The sequence below is a fragment of the Durio zibethinus genome, chromosome 21 (genome assembly GCF_047325235.1).
Source record: "Durio zibethinus cultivar Kanyao isolate XHJ-2024 chromosome 21, ASM4732523v1, whole genome shotgun sequence".
NCBI lineage: Eukaryota > Viridiplantae > Streptophyta > Magnoliopsida > Malvales > Malvaceae > Durio > Durio zibethinus.
In genome coordinates, this window is record NC_143182.1 from 9,068,856 (window position 1) to 9,086,533 (window position 17,678).

The 17,678-nt window shown below is 33.1% G+C and overlaps 1 protein-coding gene and 1 pseudogene across 2 annotated transcripts; one reads left to right on the forward strand and one right to left on the reverse strand.

Annotated features, from left to right (window-relative positions):
• Positions 1-408: 408 nt before the first annotated feature.
• On the forward strand, positions 409-12,788 carry LOC111305470 (AUGMIN subunit 3-like; annotated as a pseudogene). Its single transcript, XR_016331255.1, has 18 exons — positions 409-724; positions 844-880; positions 969-1,072; positions 1,381-1,576; positions 1,856-1,922; positions 2,371-2,474; positions 3,928-4,012; positions 5,058-5,112; positions 5,658-5,789; positions 6,431-6,500; positions 8,145-8,202; positions 8,325-8,380; positions 9,054-9,206; positions 9,648-9,758; positions 9,875-10,016; positions 11,676-11,751; positions 11,902-11,997; positions 12,521-12,788. The product of XR_016331255.1 is annotated as an AUGMIN subunit 3-like (transcript).
• A 735-nt stretch (positions 12,789-13,523) lies between these two features.
• Positions 13,524-15,572, reverse strand: LOC149512858 (uncharacterized). Its single transcript, XM_089750296.1, has 2 exons — positions 15,369-15,572; positions 13,524-13,998 (listed from the first exon to the last, which is right to left on the reverse strand). The coding sequence occupies exons 1-2, from the start codon at positions 15,431-15,433 to the stop codon at positions 13,677-13,679; spliced, it is 387 nt and encodes a 128-aa protein (XP_089606422.1). The 5' UTR covers positions 15,434-15,572; the 3' UTR covers positions 13,524-13,676.
• Positions 15,573-17,678: the final 2,106 nt, after the last annotated feature.

The following is a 17,678-nucleotide window of genomic DNA, read 5'->3' on the forward strand; positions in this document are numbered from 1 at the left end:
CCTTACCCTCTCGTCAATTCAAACGTAGTGTTAAAACACAAAGAAAACAAATGGGGTAATCTTTACCGCCAAACACCAAACAGTCCAAAACTCTCAAAATTTTTGTATCTTTGGATGATTGTTTAATTAACTGAACTCAGATCTTACTAGACAGCTATCTTCTTGAACCTTTAATTTTAGTCATAGCACTGCTTCCGTTTACAGCTTTGCATCCTTTGCTTTTTATCAATCCAAATTCAAAAAATTACAATTGAGTAAAGCGCAAATCTAGGGTTCTGAAAAACAAAAGAAAAACAGTAGAGATTTTGGTTACTTATTATTACTACTAATATTTAGATTGATTTCGATTCCTCCGGTCAAGGAAAGTCCAAAAATAATAGTGAATGACACCCAAACAATTTGGGACGAGGGAGTGAGTATTATCTATGTATTTGTATCAGCGCCGCCAAACATCCTCCATACCTCTCTCAGTTTCTTGTACAAGACTTAAAAACGAAAGCAAGAAATTTGAAAATTTTGGAACGAAGAGAAAGATCTGAGAGAGTGAAAATGAGTGGGGCCAGGCTCTGCGCATTGCTAGGGAATTGGGGTACGAAGGGGCGGAAAAATTGGACCCTGATAGCTTCGAGTGGCCTTTTCAATACGACGACGCTCTCCCCATCCTCGATTGGATCTGCTCCTCCGTCCGTCCCTCCAACGTCCTCTCCCTCTCCGAACTCTCCCAGTCAGCTTCATCCCTCCCTCCCTGTCCTTTTCGTTTTTGCATTGTAAAAAAAAAAAAAATCGATTGATTAAACCCTGAATTTAGGTTACCATTGACGGGATCAATTTAAATGTGTGCAGATATGAACAATTTGTACAAGAAGGAAAGCTCTTGGAGGTAATTTTTTTGTATTATCTTGTGTTCTTCGGCTGCAAATTTTGGGATAGAGCATTAATGCTAGTGTTTTGTTTGTTTAATTAAATAGGGGGAAGACTTGGAATTTGCTTATGATAGCATTTCGGCCTTTTCGTCGAGGAGGGATAACCAGGAGGCAGTTTTCGGAGTTGAAGAAGGATGGAAAGATATTAGGTATTCTAATACTTTTACTCTCTTACCTCAAACATACTTGAAATTTTGTCATAGTTGCTGTTTCCTTAAGAGGTTAATCATAACACCAGCTGGAGCTTAAGCTTGATAACCCTTGAAAATATTTAGTGAGTGCGTGGTGTTGGTCTGATACTTTTTGGATAGCCTGAATGCATCTTTCTTGATATAACTTTTTCAGAGAGGATTCTATATGTGTACTCCTGGATGCAAAAGATTTGTTCCCGTTACTTTTTTCATTGCTTCACTGTGTATGGTTCTTTCAATGCTGACGTAATTCTTTTGGTCTTTAGGGATGCCACCGTACCATATAAAGCTGAAGCCTTAGAGTTGCAGAAACAACTTAGGCATTTGCAGTCTCAATTTGATATGCTCACCGGTTAGGCTTCAGCTTTGATCCAAGGCAGACGAACACGGGTTGCAGCAACATCTACTGTTAATGGACACCTTACAACCATTGATGATAGCCTCTCAGGAAGGAACTTGCAGGTATATAAATCTAAGCAATCTCTAATTACTTTTATTGCTATAATATTTGAAACATATTATTTTCAAATTTGATCAAGCTGAGGTGGAATGATATATCTCTGAGTTGTTTTTTATGCTGTATGACATGATTTTGCAGCACATAGTATAAATATAAATGAAGCCAGAATTTAATGTTAAAAGCCATCATTTTCCTTCGTTTTTTTTATTCCTTTCTTTGTGGAGGAAAGTGTTTATCTGCTTAAACATTGAAGAAGTGCTGGCATTTTTGTTGTAATTTAGATGAATGCAGTTCTTGTAAGGATAGCATCTACAGCACAAGAGCTGGCGTGATATTATTCTGGAGATGGTACTGTTTACTTTTTCATTCTTGTTCTTTTCCATCAGGGATCTTAAATTATATGTTGTTATGCTCTTTTCATAATGATATCTGGTTTGTATTTTACTTAGGCTAATGGAGACTGACCTCTGCCTAGTTTATAATCCTTTTCTCCTTCCCTTTTTCCCATTTTGGAAGCCTCTAAGTTTACATGTTTTGCTTTTAATATTATTGGCCTACTGCATCGATTGCTTTTTGGCTCTGTAAGTTTAGTGTGTATTTGGTTCTTTTCCTGGCAATAAATGGCTGTTTCTGCTGGAGCCTTTGCTGGTTCTCAAAAACTATGTCAAATAACAAGTAGATATAGGAGCCTGAGATAATGCATGTCTAAACTTAGGAGAACGGAAGAGTAGAGGGTAACTTTTCCTAGTTGGATGCTTCCTTTTGCTGAGATTTTTTTCATTATTTATACATGCAGAGGAAGGCATCTACTTAGCTTACTCTGACTTCCATCCTTACTTGGTTGGAGATTCATCCTGCATAAAGGAGTTAAATCAGTGGTTTGCTAAGCAACTAGATATGGTATGATCAGGAAATGCCATTTGTATCTTATTTCTTTCTGTTGCAGAGTCTTCAACAATTTTATCATTGACCTTTAAGATTATTCTGTTAAGAAACATTTTTCCTCCCTAAAGTGTAAAACGAAGGGAAAGAAATTCATCGAAAAAGATTTCAGGAGAGATAGTATAAGAGTATGAGGAAGAAAAAGAAATCCCTTCCCAAAGGAGTGGAATGAAATGTAGCAGTTTTTTTTAAGCAGATGGTACATCACGTAATTACCAGAGTATTTAGAGTATACCCAATCGTTTTCTAAACAGTTCACTTTACTGTAAGCATACAAATGGGAACTGTAGCATATGGATATCTGTTTATCCTTGAGTTTTCTCATGTTATGTAGTTATCATCTTAATTTGTTCCTCCAATAAATACACATGGATGCAGCTTGATATTTTGTAGTCGGGACATCTCACTGCTGAAACACTTGGATATTCATTACCGTCAGTCTCTTATCTCCATAGGAAAATTGAAGCTCTAGTGCCTACTTTAGACTGTATTGTTTGCTGGTCATCTGAATAGAGTGTGCCCAGTTTAAATATGATGCATCCCTACTGTTTACACATTTAAAGTATGCCAATGTAGTGCTGTTGCCTTCTTGTCCCCAAAGAAAAAATTTATACTTTCAAGACACTTGTTGGCATGAATTTGGTGACGCAGGTTCACAGCTGCCAGCACAATTAGTTTAATTAAGAACTAAGGCAATGCTTCAGGTGCTAACAGGTAGGACTTGAATTTTTAACATGCATCATTCAACCTAGAGAGCTGGTCAGAGGGCATGAAAGCTGTTGATAGTTTGAATTTCTTTTGGCCCTCAGGGCTGATGGGCTGTATTCAATCTTCATGCTGCTACTTTGTGATAATAATTCGTTTGACAACTTGTTTGCTCTAAAAGTAATTTGATGTCAAACGAATTATTAAGAACTTGAATACCAAAGACAGCCAATATGTTACAACACCTGTCATTGATCTCCTTAAATAACCACTGGAGCTGCCCCAAGACTGGGCCACAGTTATTTTGATTTGTGATACCATGAACCTCTGCTGTCAGTTCAATTTAAGCAAGGCACTGTTGTGCTCTAAAACTCATTTGGTAGGCTATTGTCTCCTTGAGATGTCTTGTACTTTCCATGTGTGTTATGGGGTTATTTTTGAATCTTTGGTCATATTCTGGAATGAAATTTATCAAATATTAATGCATTCTTGCCATTTATCATCTGTAGTCTTATATGTTTTTATGTAACAAAGTAGGTCTAATTTGGCATGCTATGTTTAATTTTCCAGCTTTGAGAATTATAAGTTAAAATCTGGCTGGTAAAGAGTTTTTGCCTTGAACAGTTTCTCCTTTATTTAATACATATGAAGACTTCTCTGTTTATTTTCTGTTACTTTTGTTGACTCAATTTGTAAATACACTCAGGTTCCTTTTTGGTTAGTCGCTGAAGAGGGAAAATCCAAATGTTCGTGGGTCAGTCTTGATGATGTCTCAAACAGCTTAGTAAGAGGTATTTCACTCTGTTGCTCTTAGAGTAAAACTCTTTGGTTCCTTTTAGCAATGGTATGCTTTAGATCCAAGGCATAAGTATTTTCTTTTGCTTATACTATAGTTATGTTTCTATTGGCTGCTATATCATAATTTTTATGATTGAATGGATATTTATTAGAACCTGTCCCCATATAATCTTTCTAGTGGAAAATGAGAAACTCCATCTTTATCTTGTCTTATTGTGCCTTTATTCTCTAAATTTCTTTCTCTTTGTCATTATCTTCTTGTTCCTTTAATCTTTACCCATCTCACAAGAGGAGCCTTTTTTTTTTTCGTTTAGCAAATACTGTGCTTTTATACTGTCTCTTTGAGTGTTAAAACTTAAAAGCACATCATTATAAACAAAGCAAAAGGGCATTGGACAAAAAACTTGCAACTGGCTTTGTGCAATGACTTGCTTATTTTTGAAAGAAAGGTGGTTAAATATGTAAATTAAGGTCCTGCCTTCTTATATGGTGGTTTAGGTTATTTTCCACTTGAGAATCTTTTAACTTTAATTTCCTATTACTAGATACATGAATCATTGAGTGCAATTATCTCTGTCTATTTCTAACTTCCGGTTTGTTTGTCGTAAATTATTTTCTATGCCACTCATCTAAGGTGGTTATTTGGAAGGCTTTTTTTTTTTTTTTTTTTAACATGGTTCTTTGCAAAAGCTTGATGAAAGGAAGAATATGATAGTCTTCTGTTATGTGCTTTGAAGTCAAGCCAATTGCACTAGCTTCTATTTTTAGATTGTAATATTAATTTTTGAAGATGTGTCTATATTGACTCGTCTGCCAATGATGTACTTGCAAAGGTGTGAAGAAAATGATGCGATGCATGTATAAAGATAGCAGCATATTGACTTAACATAGCTGGATTTTCTGAGCAATTGCATTTATCTTGATAATTTTTACAGATGATGTATTCTTAGTTTTATGTAATAGCACATGCAATAGTGATTTTACATTTTGTGGTTACAAAATTATTTACTCTTTTTCTCTTCTTTTCTAATGCAGCAGATTTAGAAAAGTGCCATCATCAACGTGTATCTGAATTGCAGCGGCTTCGCTCCATGTATGTTCTTTTTTAATCGTGATATTTAACTAGCTACTGTTCAATTAATTGAATTATTTCAATGTTAGTGGTAGTTGGAGGAAATTTTGTTTCATAGGAGAAAGGAGAACTTTTTTTTTCCTTTGCACATTATATATGTCCTCATTACAATAAAAAGTAGAATGGTCTTTGCTACAATTATTTTCTTTCACTTACTTTAAGTAAAGTAACATAGAGGTTAAACAAAGAAAGATAAAAACAAGTATATGAGATTAGCTCTTCAATAGCATATTATATTGCTGTGGCAGTGTATTATAATTTGGTTCACTTTATATGGATTATTGTCCTTTTTGATGCTTGAAGGCAATATTTTAGCTCCTACTCGAAATAATCTCAAACTTCTATATTGTGACACCATCAGTGCTTAGGAGCTTGTTATTTCTTGTGGACAGTACAGAATGTTGTTTGATATGTCTAGAACTTTGGGAACAGAGGGGGGGAGGCAAGGGTGGTGGCTCTGTTTTTCTTGCGCTTTATTTTTAAATTTAGTGATTGTGACTTGACAGATTTGGAACAAGTGAAAGACAATGGGTAGAAGCCCAGGTTGAGAATGCATAGAAGCAAGCCATTCTCATGGCACTTAAATCTCAAATATCATCAGATGAAGCTCATATTCATCTTGATCTTCATTCCCTTAGGTAAGCTTTTACATTTCATGAGTGAATTCATTTACTCTTGTAAATGTTTAGTGTCTAAATTTTTGCTTATTAACTATATATTGCAAGATTCATATTACTGAGATCAGTTGTTATGCTTAGAAACTTAATGCAGTCATCTTGGTTCTTGCCACTACACTGGTCATTTTTTTCTCTTACTAAAATATTTCAAGTTAAAATTCAAATTGGTTCTCTATGCATTTCTTGATTACTACATTCATCTTGCTGTGCTACTGACCCTGTAAAGAATGAAGCAACGCTTTTGTTGTCTTCAACTGGAACTTTGATGTATTGGAAAAATGTCTTTGATTGGCTTTAAGGGAATTCAGATGCTGGTCTCAACAAGATATGGTAAAGAAAAAAACTAAAACCATTCAGAAGGAAGTTTTAATCTAAAATATCCACTCCAACTACAACATTACACTCAATTTTTAAACAATTATGTAGACTTAATTATCATTTATTATTGTAGGACTAAGGAACATTCTACTTCTGCAAATTAGCTCCTGAAAAGCCTTTAAATTTCTTAAGACTTGGTCATCATCCCAGGAAAGAATTATAGAAATATCCTACTTGTTATGATTGTTACATACTGATATATCACGTTGATTATAAATTTGCAGAAGAAAGCATGCTGAATTGATCGGTGAACTTTCAAACCATTATCACAAAGAAGAGAAGTTATTATCCGAGGTTTGTTTGTGTATTTTTATTTTCATTTTTTGAATATCCTGATGTGACCTAAATCTTCTGCATAAATGGTTGTTCCATGCCAAAGCTGTGTTCCCAATGAATTAACTTTTTTCAGAATAATTTTGCTTGAAACTTCCACTCCCAAGTAGCTTTATTCCAATTTCAAAATATAAATTCGCAATTAATAATTTTTCAATGATGCTGATACTATAACTTCATCAGCAGTATTGTCATTAGTTGATTTAGGAATTTATTAAGGCATTTATTAGTCTTTTCGTCAAATATTCCTGCTGTTTTCCTGGAAATACAGAAGATTTCAAATGTGTGATTTAGTGCTTATGCAAAAGGTTTGTCCAATATATTTCGAAATATAGAATATCCTTTGCTATTAGAAAAACCTAATTGGATGAAAATTGAAATTTACTTGGTCTTTATTTTTCTTGATGTGGTTTATGCTTATTAAACATAACTGATTTGGAGGAATCCATCTACTGGCATAATACTAGGTTAAAGGAATTTTTTTTTCTTTCTAGTTGCCTGTGGAGATTAGGAATTTAGGATTATGGCAATGTCCATTGCAGACCATGGTAATCAGAAATGAAAAGCTTGGCTGTTATGGAATAGAGGTTAATGGTTGGTTTTATGGTTTTTGGAAATGGTGAGTGATTGTCGAAAATATATTTTGGCAAGGGCCCTAATAGGAAAGGTTCCATTGGTATTGGTTTATGGTACAATTATGATTGTCTGCAAGGTTGTGAGAATGGAGCAGTCTTTAGGGTGGGAGTGGCAAGTTATGAAATTTAGGACAATATGGTGCATCTGGCAGAGATGATGGTTAATATGTCAATAAGTGTGTTTTTGACGAGTTGGATGGAAATAGGGTTTTGGTGTTTGAAGGTAAGGCTGATGGGTTTAATAAATGTTCAAGGAATATTTCTTTGGTAATGAGGGGGATTTCAAGATCAGTGGTGTTTTTGGTGTTAAGTGGCAGTGGTTTTCAGCATAAGGGGTGTCAATAGATGTTAAGTGGTGTTACCCCCCTCAGTTAAGTTTTGGACTGCTTAGTGACTTTAATTCAAGTTTGACCTCTCTACCTGTTGCCTGTAGGTACTGATTTGATGCTTAACAATAGAGTGTAGATGGATTTTTGTGTGATATTAGTGTCCCATTTGGGATGTGCCAGAACATCACTTAAACTATTATGGTGTAATGGTGAATAGGTTACTTAGGTGGAAAGTTATGGTGAAGTAGATTTGCTTGTGGATAAACTCAATGCAATTAATCTTGCTTTGTCGGATTTATTTTCATTCATGAACAGTTCTTCGCTTGAGGCTGCAAATCATTATTGTTATTCAGAAATTGCGTCGAAGTTTTAATGTTATAAATAATTATGGCTCCAATTGATAGACACTTTTGCTTTTTACTTTTTCCTTTTGCAAAAAATGAGTGGAAAGAAAAAAATTAAAAAAAAAAAAGTTTGAGTAGAAAAATAAGTACGAAAAGCGAAATACAAAAAGTAAAAGCATTTACCACATGGAGCCTATATTTTTATATGCATTAATCTTTTTGTCTGAGTGCTTTTCAGGGATTTACATAAGCGACTCTTATCTATATTTTTTTTCCATTACCGCCTCCCTTTTCCAGACCATTCCGGATCTTTGCTGGGAGTTAGCTCAACTCCATGACACATACATTTTGCAGGGTACAGTATGGTTGCCTTTCTTTTTCATAATTGAAAGCAGAAGGTAAACAGTTAAGTCAATTTTATCATCCTGTTAGTTCTTGCTATCAAGTTGATGTTGTTATAAATTTATCTGCTTTTAGGTGATTATGATCTAAAGGTTATGCATCAAGAGTTCTATATTAGCAGACAAAAAGCGGTATGGTTGGCTACTCTTCACTGGTTTCTGTTTAATTATATCTTGTTGAGAATTTTTTTTTTCAGCAAAAGCATAATCATACGAATTGTATAAAGAATGAAGAGTTCAAATTTCCTTATCCTAAAATTTTTATGGTGATGGAGCTTGCTCTTCTGATTCTATTGGATGTCATTATAGCTTGACATAGATATAATGCATTTAGCTATGGTGAGAAACTAACAAGGGTATGTGGAATAATCACCAGTTTACTATTCCTGTTAACATAACAAAATGTTTCTTTGGCATCTCAGTGGCATTCAGCCATTTCTACTATTGGTTAGACTCGATACTTCTTTGAATGAAAACATGATAATTCAGTCAAAATATTGAAAATGGGAAACTTTTCCGGTTAATGTATTCATATTTGAGAGCACGCTTTGATTAAAAATTTTGGCATATGTTTGATATCTTATTGTGGTCAAGGACAAGTGTAAAAGTCAAGTTTTTTTCTAGCATCATAACAACTTTAAGCTACATTCATGATTTCATGATTAAAGTTGGTCCATCCCCCCTTTTTTTCACTTCGGTTTTGCATGGCTTTACTAAGCATTTCCATTGATGCTTGTGAATTGCAGAAAAATTCAAACTTTAGATTCATAAGCAAATGTTTGACGTTCTCAATTTCCTTTTGCAGTTTATTAATCATCTGATCAATCAGCTTGCAAGGCATCAGCTTTTAAAAATAGCTTGTCAATTGGAAAAGAAGAATATGCTTGGAGCATATTCATTACTTAAAGTTATCGAGTCAGAGCTTCAGGCATACCTGTCAGCAACCAAAGGCCGACTGGTTGGATGGATCTTATGGTCTGGTCTGTGTATTGGTGTGTGCATCCATATATTTGTACCAATATTTTCTTTATAGTTTATAATGTCCCAAAGCATTCCTTCTAGCCTGCCACTTACTGCTTCCTTCCTATTATTTTGCAATTCTACCCATTGCTATTTTATACATTTCTGTTACAAGTTTTCTATCTGTGATACATAACTTGGGATTTTCTCCTGGAGTACACTATAGGTGTCGCTACCATTGTGGCTAATGCTCAGCCACTTGTTAAAAAGATCTTTGTATTGAACCTAGTGACTGCTTTCAGAAGTGCTATTTGTATCCCTCTCCTTTACATCCTGGTTCAATACTACCGAGGACAGTATTGTTTCCAGGATACTGTTTGAGATTTCCTTGGAAATTGGTTTCCCCCTAACATTTAGAAAGCTGTTTATTATCATTTAGGAGAGTTGCTTGGCACTAATTCAAGCTGCATCTGAGTACCAAGAGCAAGGTGCAGTGGATGATAGAGACACTTTCTGCATGGTGTTAGAGACCTTTTAAGTATCCATTCAAGTAATGTCCCCATTGTTATATATGGAGACCTGACTGTTGTTTCATACTGGAACTATATGAGATTTGTGTTTAGTAGAAGGATTTTGATTTGTGGTTGCTTTTGGTATTTCTTTTAGATGCACTGGCTGGTCTATCAACATATGTATCTGCTCTAGGCATTGTTCAGCAGGTATCTGGTCTACATTCAGGCGTGATGGCTCTTCAATGTGATCTTGAGAATTCCATTCCAGAGGACAGAAATAGATGTATCAATGTGCTGTAAGTTTCTCTATTTTTTGCTTGTATTTTTCAATTTTATCATCAAATCAACATGATCATTGAACATGTTTTGATGTATTACATGTGACCTCTATTGTTGCCAACTTCATCATCCAGAGAGAATGATGATGGCATATAGTGCAAATACACATCTTTTTTCTTCTGAAAAATGTACATACTTGCACTAGAAAATCCTCCTAAGAGATGATCCTACTACCTTATGTTCAAGCTTGTCGCTTAGTCCCTCCAGCAGTGCACACTTTTCTTAACTCCTTGGTCTGTTAAAGAAACTGAATGGAAACTTGTCCTTTACCAAATTATTGGTTTCAGTATTTGTGATTTCTCGTGCCTTGCTCATAGCATATATAGTTAGCTATATTCTAAATGCATTCCATTTGTCCACCCAGTTTTCCTTGATCAGCAGCTTTTATATCATGAATGCTCAATTTGAGAAACATAGATGATATATAACAGATCTTTTTGTTAGCACATGTGAATGATGGTATGATAGCCTTACCTGAAGCTTAAATAACTTGCTACGTAGGATAATAGCCTTTTGGCAAAGCTGAAGCAATGATTACAATTGCTCTGACCAAAATCAAAGAACAAGGAAACAGTCAAAACCTTCCTAAAAATGATAATCTCTCTCTTGTTTCTGTTACATTGACTTAAAAGAACTGGAAAAAAAACCACCTACAGGCTTGGATAATATCAAAGATTTGAAGTCTTTCTCTCCCTCATTTCTGTTGCATTGACGGGTAAAAAAGAAGAGCAAAATTGTGAAAGAAATAAAAGGTAAATAAAACCAGCTTTAAAATAAGGATAACATAAATGATTTAAAAAGTTGGCTTGCTGAGCCTGTTAATATATAGTCAAAAGTGTTACTTTCCCATTCTTGAATTGACTTGCATAGTGGCTACTTTATCAAAGGATATCATTATCAGGCTTAATACCATAACAGAGTTCAATGGACTCTGCCTTGAGTTACAGGTGTTTATTTCTAAAAGAGCTATCTCTAATAGAGTGCTTGTTTTCCCAAAACTGCCATGTCTTCTTGGCCTCTAGAATTTGCTTTGGAAGTATTATTATTTCTTTAAATCAGTACTTGTCATTAGCATTTATACTACTAATCTTCTGGATAGCAAGTAAACCTCTACCTTTCAAACTTGTGAATCTGTCCAAAGATTAATGAATTTTTATTTAAATTTTTTTGAAGTTGTGCCTCTGTATATTTTCAATATTTTATCTCAGGCAAAAGCTTATCACAAAGCCACCTTCTTTAAACCAGGCCACCTTGTCCCCTTTTTCCCTGAATATTGCTTTATCTATCTGTCAGACCTAACTGATTCGTACTAGCACCCAATTTGTTTCACTTTTTCTGTCTTCTGTAATTTAGAGGCTGCACTATAGTGGCAGTCGAGCAAGAGGGAAATTTCTGGAATGATTTTGAGATGCTTGGGTTGGGAGAGGGAACAGATATTTCTTGCCAATGTGGCATCATAAACCAGCAGATTTTCTTTGGAGTTTTGTATGAGGAATCTTACTAGATATCAGCTAAGGGACATTGCCAATATGGCATCATATACACATTCGTTGTTACTGTAGATTCGTGTTTGAGTTTTGAGTTTCTTGTAAGTCATTTTTTCCTTATTGTGACAGGTGCACTCTGATTCAAAGTCAGCAGCAATTATTATTTGCATCTTCAACAACTGCACAACCAATGTTGACATCTCGGGTATGTCCAACAAGATATACAAGCCGTGTTGATTTTCCCTTCATTCAAATTCACTTGAAGCATGATCCTTTCTTTATTATAGCCTTGTTACCTGTCTTATTTTTGCATAAGCTGATGTGCTTTGCTGTGATATTTTGATGGCCCTTTTAGCCTTTAATGAAAGAGCTGGATGAAATGGAAAAGATCAATGTGAAACCCTCTGCTGCAGTCGAGGAGGTGACACTTGAGGATTGCAAGAAGAATGAGGTAATTGGAAATAAACAGTTTCACCATCGCATGGATGAATTCTTGTGTGTCACTGCATACAACTACGTCTTAACCATTTTCCAGTTCCCACTCCAATAAATTTTAGAACATATAATTATTCTGGCGATAGTGCTAAGTGTGAAACATTTGTCAGAGTTCCTCAGTTCTAGTCGAGTCCTCTCTATGGTATTACTTGATGGCAGAGAGCCTTTTGATAAGTCCTCTTAAATATTGACTAAGATTAAGCTGACAGACAAAAATTTATCGAGTGGAAGTATACTTTTACTTGTGAGACCACATTTTGCATATGCACAGCAATCTAAAATTAAGGTGGTTGCTAAAATCTATTATATGCAGCTCTGTGAAAATTTTGCCATCATATGCGTGGGGTTAAATCCAAGTTTGGCTTGTTACCTATTTTCAGTAGGATCTTTATTTCATAACTTTTTCCCACTTCCAGGCTTCCAGCTTGACACATATGAAGCCAATTCATGCATTTTTTTTTCTGGTTTGTCGCATGCAGATTGTAAAATATCATTCCAAAGAAGTTGGTCTTCAAAGGCGGGTTTTTGTGGACTTCTTCTGCAATCGCGAGCGATTGAGGAGCCAAGTTAGGGATTGACTGCTCGTATCCGAGCTTTGCAAGTTTCCTAGTCCTATACTCGGGAACAGATCTACAATGGAGGCAGTGCAGCAGCTATCCCTACTTAAAATCCCGAAAACCTTTTGGTTTGTTCCATGTAATTATCACAAGTTTTTTTTTTTTTTAAATTTAATTTGTTCTCACTGAAATTCATCTAGTATCCCTTTAAAAAAATAATCTACTACCCTTTTCTGTCTTGGTATTTATATCCATGAAGCTTGAAATTTTCTTGAGTTTTGTTGACTCAGCTGTTTCTTACGTTCCCCTTACTCATACCACTAGTGAAATCTATTATCAATACAGAAACACGGATATAGCGAAACAAGACGCATTGATACCCAAAGCACTCTCTAGTCCGACCTTTCAAGCTGTAATAAATCCATCCCGGTTAAACCTTTTATGGATGAAAAAAATAAAACATGCATAAAATACCAATGGAAGGTAGATTCAAGCGCTAAAAAAAATTTCCTTTATTCAAATTCGTATAAGAGATTACGAGAAAAACCAAATCGATTCGAACATATATAGATGAAATATAAAAATTTTTTACCCCATAAATAAAAAATAATGTGGCAGATTTATGTCCTTTCTAAAACTCAATTTTCTTTAAAGACCGAGACACAGCATCCGTACCCCATCTAACAGCTAAGAAGGGAACGATGCGATTTATCAAAAGTCTCGCAAGTCAAAGTTTAATTAAGGGCGAACAAGTCATTTATTAGGTGTTCCGAAAGGACTAGATATGTTCTTTAAGACAACACTACCAACTTTTGATTTATTTTTTCTTATGTTCAAAGGACGCGAAGGGGTTGCAATACTAAGCATGATGAAACACTTTCAGCCTCAGTTTTTGCCCCTCTTTGACATTCAATTGCGACGAAGATGATATTCAAAAGAGTTAGCTTAGTTTATTAACTACAAAAATGTCCCCACTTAACTAACAAACACGGAAATTGATTAAAAAGTATTGTAAAATTATTTATGGAGCACCACTTTGCTATTTACAACCTGGAACGATGCTGACCAGAGAAACAGATCAGAGGCCATTGTTATTGCACGGCAGACTGCCTTCTGGAATGGATTTCAGTTCCACAGAAGAAGCCCTACCAAACCTGGAGAGAATAGGCTCATAACCACCTTGTGACTTGGTATTTAACCTGTTTCCCATCCCAATGGTACTACTTTTGGCTACTAACTGACAGCAGGATGAGTTTTGAGTTGCGGGACTAGCTCGATGAAGGTGGCACCTGAAGGAACCAGCGTGGCTTGTTGGAGAACAGATGCAAATCTTCTTGGATTCCATAGCTGGTTTGGTCTCCATCACATTCTTCTTTGGTGAACTCTTCGTTAGAGTGGGCCTGACAAACAAAATTAATCGATACCAAAAGGACAAAAACAGATCACACACTTACACTATGTATTTATTATTAAAAGAAAAATATGTCTGAATTTATATCAAATACTACACAACCACAGAAAGAACTCAATGCACAATAAGCATTCACGTGCCACTGTTTCTCACAAAATTTCTTGTTATCTGGGTAAGTTTATTTATGGAATAAAATTTTAGTAGATAACTTTTTTTCTTTTTTTCTTTTTCAGGGATTGAGAAATTCAATCAAAATTGCAACATCGACAGTTTGTTGATATTTTTCATGTCAATTTAAAAGCAGACTAATATATAGCCCAAAAAAACCAAAGAGCTAATGCCATTATATGAAATAAAATATCAATCTCATAGCTACATTATAAACTCCTTATATTTTTCCATTGATTTTAATACCTACAGTAATAGAAAAACCAATGTCTGTTTTTCATGGTTAACAAATTTCCTTTTTTGATGCACCAAAAAAAGTTCTCTTTTTGATAGAATTAATTCATGGTATTCTAAATTATAATCATTCCGTTTTTTTTTTTTTGACAAAAAATCTTTTTTTTTTTTTGAAACAAGTATCGAGAAAATGTATTTAAATTTGATTTTTTATACAAGTTCTATTTATGTGTTTGAATGAAGTAAAAGAATTTTTTTCTATTACTGTTTTTTAAATTCATTGTATTTTCAGTAGAAATTTAGGTCCAAATTAAGTTCAGTTTGTTCACGCTTTTGCAATTTGTTTTTTCAGTAGAAAGTAAAAAAAAAAAAAAAGTAATAAATGAACTAAAAATGAAAGACAACAAATTCATGACATTGAGTAACCATAATCCATAGAACTTTTAACTTGTATATATAAATACATTATGTACGAGACATTAGAATTCAAATCTTTCCTCTTGGTTAATCCAAACAAATTAATTAATACTATAATCGTTGATAATTATAATTTTAACTAAAATTTTAAAAGGTTGAGTTATCTTTTGAGATGATTCCTTTTTAGAAAAAAAAAATTCAACTACAGATAAATACAATTACAACATAAATCCTTATCCTCTAAAATAACTAACTTCTTTTTTTTTTTTTGTTACTATTAGGTCAAGCAAAGAGTATGAAATTTTCATTTACACAAGGAAATTAATCAACATTAATATCTTGATCTGCCGACTGCAGAACATGAAAGTGTAGATAAGGAACAAACCACAAAATAAATTCCTTGCATAAAATAAAGATGATGAATTTTTTATTATTGTTATTAAAAGTACTCAATTAATACACTTTAAAAAATATACAAGGTTAACAATAAGAAATCCCTTTTATTTGTTTGTTTCCCGGGAAAAAGAAAGTGAAGCGTACCAGGCTGTAGGCATGGCCATGGAGATTGGGTCCGACGTCTCTGACTTGAGTGACTGAGCTGGCATTTTTTTTTTTTTTTCAACCGAACAAAGGCTTAGCAGAAGAATAAAGAAGTGAAGAGTAAGCAAGATATGGAGGTGGGCTGTTGACAAAGGCAAGAGATCGAAGAGTGAGAGTACATTGTTATCAGCGTAAGAAACGTTCAATTATGAACAAGATGACGATGATAAGATAAAGGATGCTTCTTGTAAACGAGAAAATCAAGGGATGAATTAACTAATATTCAGAATTTTGGTCAGAATTTTGGGTCAAAAATTCTAATGGTCATGAGTACTGCAGAAAGAGAAAAGTGGCATCGACGTGCCGAGAGGAGGCATGCATGCAAACTAACGTAGCTTAACACTTGTCTTACGCATGCGGAATATCAATATGCATGCATACACATGGTCATTTCTTTCTTTTTATTTTCCTTTGATTTTTTGTATGTAAAATCTTAATTAATCCATTAAAGAGCGTGCCTTAGCTAATTAAGATGCCATCTCTTATAATTTTAACACTTGTCCACCTCATAAATAAGGTTACAATTTTAAATTTTACACTATTTTTAAACTCGTACTATACACAAAAATATATTTATATATCAGTAAATTTTTTATAAATATAAATTTTTTTAATAATAATATAAATCATAAAATTTACGAATAACTCATAACTTATATAATCAATTTTTTTAAAATTTATATATTTTAATATAATAAAATAAATTAATTATATATTGAATATATTTATGCAATTATCATCAGTTCTAAAGAAAAACTCAAACTATAATTTATTGAATCCAAATAATCTCTAGAAAAAAAAAACAATAATGTTTTAATTTCAAGAAATTAAAAATTTCATCTTTAAAATCAATATCACATACAAATTTTTTTCATAAGAGATTCTTTTACAAGTTGTTATTGAAGTGAAGATGCAACAATTGATTCTCTAGTATTTCTTGTTATTTTAAAGTACGTGTCATTTTACTTAATGAGTTAATAAATTTCACGGATGGAGGTGAATAAATATATAAAATAATAATTTATAATTTAACAATAGTTGAGTTATAATCTATACTATATAATTTTATAATAAACATAATCATTATAATAAAACTTATACATACATTTTTCAATAATTTTTTATATTCAAGCTTATGATCAAAATCATACACCTTATTAACTGTAAGTTTAGTACTACTTATCTCAAGATTATACTTAATTGTCCTCGTCTCGAGCACACAAATTTTACCTTTAAAATCTTTAACTATCTCTTGAATTTTATAATCTCCATTTTCCTAAATTATAAGTATAAATATATCATTCAATTAATTTACATATTAAATAATATCAAAAAAAAATTTAACTTAATACCTTAACAGATATTTCATAAAGATCATCAATATCTCTATTAATTAAATCCTTAGGTTCTATGTTGAACAGTACAAATATCATCCTTTCAGAATTATTATACGCCAAAATATTCAACTTGTACCTATAAAAAATACAAAATTCTACAATTATAAATATAATATAATGATTTAAAATGTTTTTATTATCATCATGGAATAAAAAATTTTTTATGTATCAAAATTTTTTTTAACTCAATACCTTAACAAATATTTCATAAAGATTATCAATATCACTATTATTTAAATCCTTAACTTCTGTACTGAACTGTGCAAATATCGTCCTTCCAGAATCATCATATGCCAAAATATTCAACTTGTACCTATAACAAATACAAAATTCTACAATTATAAATATAATAAAATAATTTGAAACACTTTTATTATCATCATGGAATAATAATTTTTTATGTATTAAATTTAAAACATATAAATACTAATTACTTCTAAAGTTGGATTATGGACATCAACATTGCAAAAATAACATTGAAAATTTTCATTAATTTCAAATAGTTTCTTGTTACACTGACATGACATATAGTATCAACTAAAAGTGGTATTAAAACCAAAAGTTGCATCAACTTTCATGATAGTGACTTTACTAGAGAAAGATTTTTCCTGTATGTCTTTCACTATATACACCTTATCATCTTTAAATTAATCATCAACAAAAAATATTAAAAAAAAGAAAACTAATATCATGGTTAAAGAAATATAAAATATAAATATTAAAAGAGAATAACCTTTGAGCAGCATAGAGCCAAAAACCATGCAAAGTGATACTTAGAGAGAAAATTGAAGTAGAGTTTAGTAGTGATTAAAATATATAAAATTAGTGAAAAGTAGTTAAAGATGCATTATAC